The sequence below is a fragment of the Tupaia chinensis genome, unplaced genomic scaffold (genome assembly GCF_000334495.1).
Source record: "Tupaia chinensis unplaced genomic scaffold, TupChi_1.0 Scaffold000159_1, whole genome shotgun sequence".
Lineage (NCBI taxonomy): Eukaryota > Metazoa > Chordata > Mammalia > Scandentia > Tupaiidae > Tupaia > Tupaia belangeri.
Window position 1 is genome coordinate 5,874,936 of NW_006159630.1, and position 5,241 is coordinate 5,880,176.

Genomic DNA, 5,241 nt, shown 5'->3' on the forward strand with positions numbered 1-5,241 from the left:
CATACGCCAGGACACCCATGTCTTCCCACCCACCAATGCCCCCATAGGTCAGGACACATATGTCTGCCCACCCACCAATGCCCCTTACATCAGAACACGTCTGCCCACCCACTAATGCCCCCATACGTCAGGACACCCATGTCTGCCCACCCACCAATGCCCCCATAGGTCAAAAAGCAGGTGTCCGCCCACCCATCACTGCCTCCACAGGACATAAGCAGGGGTCTGCCCAGCCATCCAGGCACCCACCAAGCAGGCTTTTCCTCCTGTCCAACAGGCGCTCGGGGCACTCAGTGCTTTGAGAAGTCAGAGCTGTGCGCAGTTATCTCTGGGGCAGGCTGAAGTGGGCCAGGAGAGGGGTGTGCACTCTGGCCTTCACCTTCCAGGAAGCCAGGGCCTGAAGGGACACGCAGCTGAGAAGTGTGGGGAGTGTACGCGTTCGTGGTAGATGAGAAAGGAAAAGAGCCCCAGACCCTCCTCTTGGCAGAGCTTACCCTGCTCGGGCTCCAGGGTTAGTGCCTTGCTGGGCATCAGCCTGGCGTAGCTAACAGGCCTGGGCAACTCACTGTCCGTTCCACCTTCTCCCTGTCACCACGCCCCTTGTCATCTGTGCTCCAGGTAAACAGTGTCAGGAGAGGCCAGGGTGTCCCAGGCTCATGGCCTAGGCCCCGCCTCTCACGACAGCGGGCAGTGGTAGGGCCCAGAATCTCTGTTTCTCTAGTCCCTGCACGCCTGCACCCCCCTACACACACCCACAGGGCAAGGTTTCTGTTCATGTCCCACAAAAGCACCACCCCTCCTCAGCCTGGGCTTGGGGCCTGCAGAGGCAGTGGAACAGAAGCTGCCATGGGGTGAGCTTCGGGAGCCGCACTGCCCTCCCCCAGCGTGGCCATCCCAGCTCCCCCAGAGGACCCCCGGCTGGGGCTGAGCACCTGGCGTCATGGGATGGGCCATCTCTGCGCCTCTGCTGGGGCTCTGTCTTCACTAGGCTGTGGGGCTGCCTGGGCCTCATGGCCTGTGCTCGCTTTCCTCTTTGCTGGTTCTCCACAAGCCCACTGAAGGCCCCAGAGCCTGCTCCTTGTGCTGCCCTAAGAGTGCTTGCTGGCCACACAGGTGCCTGGCCTGCCGGGGAGGAGAGGCTGATCTCGGGCCCACAGTGGATCGCATTCATGCTTGGCTCAGAGGCACGAGAGGAATATTCTGACTGAGGGTCCCTGTAGTTTCTGTGGGGGTTCAACCTGTTAGAAGCTGGTGGACCCAGGACTAGTGTCAGGGATGAGGGAGTCAGGGCCCAGCTGGGACATCAGCTTCCAGCTCAGGAGAGGTGCAGGGAGGCCTTGTCGGGAATGAAGCAACCACGCACACTCATGGTAATTGGGAGCTGGGCGGCTCTGGCCACTGCCAGGTCAGGATCCCGGCCCATGCCGTGCCAGTGTGCTGCTTAGGCCTGCTAGGTGAGTGCGGGGATCCAGTGAGCTTGTTAGCCAGGCCCGTGCTGGAGGCAGAGCCCAAAGGAGCCAGATGGGCAGTGGGGACACCGCTGGGCTCCGTGAGGAGGAGACGCAGGGCAGGCAGAGAGGGACAAGCTCCAGATCTGTCCCAGCTCCCCTGCCTCGGTGGAGCTGCAGGACCCCACCGCGATGCGTTCACAAGCACGGTAGGATGGGGTGGGGGGTGGGCCAGAGCTGGGCTCCAGGACCCCCGTCCCCCAGTACGCTTGCTAATGAGGCGGCTGTCTGGGTCCACCGCCCTGCTCAGACTGCGTCTCCGTCCCACCGTGGTGGCCCGGGGACTATGGTGCTGCAGTTGGGTTTTTGTCATTTTCTCCTGTGACACTAACTGTTGTCTCTCTCCCCACACCAAGAGCACGAGTGTCTCCCCCTCTCAGTGCGGTGGCTTCCTTTAACCCCTGCTTGGCTTTTGAATTTGTCCACTCGCCTTGGTGTCCGAGCAGCTCCTCTGCTGTGGGGCGAGGCTGCCCCTGGGCCCCGCGCCTTCCGGGAAGCTCAGCCCGGTCTCACCAGCTCCCGGTTCTGCATCCCACTGACCGCTGTTGGGCTGAAGTCCCAGCACTGTGCGTGCTCGGAGAGCCCTGCCTACAGCTTAGGGCTGGCCGGGGCCTACTGGCTTCAGGCTGGCTGTGCCCTCAGGGTGTGAGAGCTTTGCCACTAGCTCCCCCGTCTGATTAAAATGCCACTCAGGGGTGAGGTGGTCTTTGCTTCTCCTGGTGGGTCTTTGTCCATCTTAGCCCCATCACCCTCTGCACGTCCTAAATCCAGAGGCGTGAGGGCCATAGCAGAACTGGGGTCCATGTGCGGAGTGACTTCCCCCTTTGTCCCACCCCCAGATCCCAGGGGTCCTGGGGAAGCCCGCGGAGATGGCGAGGGCACGCTCGCTGCTGGGCGCCGGGGCGGGCCGGGCACGTGGAGGGCCGCTGCTGTTTTCTCTCACTCGTTTCCTAGGTCTTCTTACCTCCTCTCTGTGTGGCTCTGGTGACAGGGACGATCCGTAAGGCTCAGAACCTTCTGAAACAGTATTCCCAGCATGGTCTAGATGGGAAAAAGGGGGGCTCTAACCTCATTCCTCTGGAAGGTAATCACCCCGTACTCCTGCCCACTCCCCCTCCTCCGCTGTGTGTCACTGACTTGGCAGGGCAGAGCCTCCCCCAGGAGGGCCTCGGGAGAAACCCTGAGAGGGGTGCAGGGAGGGAACGGCAAGTCCCGGTGCCACCCTGGCTTTGGCGGGCACAGGGACAGGTTTCGTGGCCTCGGCTGGTCCTCTCTGGCTGACGGCAGCTCTGCCCTCCCTGAGGCTCCCTCCCCACCCCCTGTCTCTGTCCTTGTCTCCTGTGTGAACTCAGAACATTCTCTGTCCCGGAGCAGCCCTTTCACGCTCAGACCAGCAGTGGCCAGACCAAGTCAGCCGAGGCCTCCTCCTGGCCACCCCTTTCTTTAGAAAGGCGAGTGTGGCCACAGGGGGACAGGCTATCTGAGGCTTAGTCCCTCCCCACCCTGCATCAGCAGTCCTTCCCAAGAATCCCCTAGGGGACAAAGAAGGCTGTCCCCATTCCTACAGCAATGACATTTCTCTAACTGGGTGCATCCCCAGCGAGGCTGGGTTGGGGGACCCTGGGCCCGCGCGTCAGACTTCCACACCTGTGAGTGCTCTCCAGGCCCTTGGTCTCCTCGGCTTTCTCGCGGCTCCTGACTTGGGGGCGCAACAGGACGGACCTGGACGCTCGCTGCAAGTCGGGCTTCAAACGGCTGCTCCCAAGGTGGTTTGAGGCAGGAGGGCTCTGGGCCCTCCCAGTTCCCCTTCCTACGTCCCTGCCATGTCCCCCTCCTGGAGATCAAGGGCTTCTTCCCGTTCCCCAAGGGGCAGCCGCCTGGCCCCTGGATAAACGCTGCTTGTGTTTGTGCGGCTGACATCTCGCTAGGTCACGAGCATGATTTCCGAGTTAAGCACCTGCCCGAGGCCCTGAACGACAAGCACAGGCTGCTGGCCGGTGAGAACCGTTGTCCAGCCGAGGGCAGCCGCTGGCCCTGCCCTCGCAGCAGTCCCTGGATGGCCTGCATCTGCCTGGTACCCCAGGCCACCCTGCTCCGACGACCGGCCGGGCCGACCAGCCTCTTTCTCTCTGGTCTCTTCCGGTCGCTAGATCTCCCTGCCTATCTCCAAGTGGGAGTGCGTGCCTGGCTCTCGGGGCCTGGGCCAAGGGGAGAAGCTGCCACTGCTCGGAAGGCAGGCGGAGAGGCGGGGGGGGCCCGAGCCCAACACTGACTCCTGCAGCAGCTCCTGAGCTCCGACTCCTGGGAGCCCATCCCTGGCACAGAGCACCAGGCTGCTCCGCCCCTGGTGGTGTCTGCAGGCATCCCTGTAGTGGGCCGTGGTGCTCGGACCTGTCTCCTCTCAGGGCAGCTGACAACCAGCTCCCCACTCTGGCCTCACACTCCCCTTCCCACGTCTTGACCCCACGCCAGCAGGCCCCGTAGGCCATAGCCAACACCCGAAGGCCTGACTGGGTTGGCAAAGCCATCATAAGCCCCCAGCCTATGGTGCTGGTGGCCGTGCCCTGAGGAAGCCCATGCACGTGTGGCCAGGGCTACCTGCCTCTCTTGGGCTACCCCTCTAAGGTCAGTTCAGGGTCCTCAGTCCTAGTCACACATGCTTCTCCAGGAAGCTGGGCTCCTTAGCTTTGGATCCTTCTCCCTCCCACCCCTGCGGACATAGTGCAGTCTGTGCAGAGCTGGAAAGAAAGCTGGGGCAGAGGCTGGACTCCACTCCAGTTTCTCCAGCTCACTCAGTGAGGCCTCCAGAGTCCTCGCAGCTTTCTAGACCAGCCTGCCTCTTCCCCAGCCACTGCTGGTCTGGGCTCCAGGCCAGGAGCTGGGGAGCCCCATGCACCCCAGCAGGGAGAGAGGCTACCCCAGACCAGCAGTTCAGGGGCACCGCTGTCCTGCAGGGAGAGACGACACGCTGGACGTGGAGACCGACGCCTACATCCACTGCGTCAGTGCCTTCGTCAGGCTGGCCCAGAGCGAGTACCAGCTGCTGACCGACGTCATCCCTGAGCACCACCAGAAGAAAACCTTCGACTCCTTGATACAGGTCCTGCCTCTTCCCAGGGGCTCGAGTCGCAGGTGTGCCCACGAATCCCGGGTGTGGGGCAGGCCCGTTGTCAGACCGTGCCTCCACCTGCCCCCGGGGACTGTCCTGGTGGATGTTCGGAACCTCCCGTCGCCCCTCGTCCTGCGGCAGCTCACTGGCTTCCCACACACATCCTGGGGTCCCTCAGCATCCCTGGGACCGGCATTCTCCACTCCACCACTCCCCTGAGCCGCCTCTCTGCCCCGCAGGACGCGCTGGACGGGCTGATCCTGGAGGGGGACAACATCGTGTGTGCCGCCCGCAAGGCCATCATGCGGCACGACTTCCCCACGGTGCTCACCGTCTTCCCCATCCTGCGGCACCTCAAGCAGACCAAGCCCGAGTTCGACCAGGTGCTCCAGGTATGTGGGCGGGAAGGGCCTCGGGCACACAGGATGGAGGAATCCTGCTGCCTGGCATGGCCTCCCTTCACCCCTACACAGGAGCACCCCACTCTGCATCCACACCCCTGCTCTGCTGGGCCCTGGGCAGGTACTTGGAGAGAGCGGCATGCGGGGCGAGGGCGGGGAGCAGCTGGAGGGGCAGCCTGCTGGGGTGGAGGGTGGTGGCGGCCCCGGGCACGGGTGCATGGGC

At 63.4% G+C, this 5,241-nt stretch overlaps 1 protein-coding gene across 9 annotated transcripts in view; it reads left to right on the plus strand.

Moving 5' to 3' along the window:
- EXOC7 (exocyst complex component 7) overlaps window positions 1-5,241 on the plus strand; it is a 21,442-nt gene that overhangs the window by 11,415 nt on the left and 4,786 nt on the right. For 3 of the 9 annotated variants that reach the window (XM_014586759.2, XM_006145761.3, XM_006145762.3), the window contains exons 7-10: window positions 2,500-2,592; window positions 3,437-3,505; window positions 4,463-4,608; window positions 4,857-5,009. In XM_014586759.2, the coding sequence (XP_014442245.1) occupies window positions 2,500-2,592; window positions 3,437-3,505; window positions 4,463-4,608; window positions 4,857-5,009 (461 nt within the window). The remainder of the gene's footprint in view (window positions 1-2,499; window positions 2,593-3,436; window positions 3,506-4,462; window positions 4,609-4,856; window positions 5,010-5,241) is intronic. The other 6 variants (XM_006145763.3, XM_006145765.3, XM_006145764.3 and 3 more) reach the window with 3 other exon arrangements.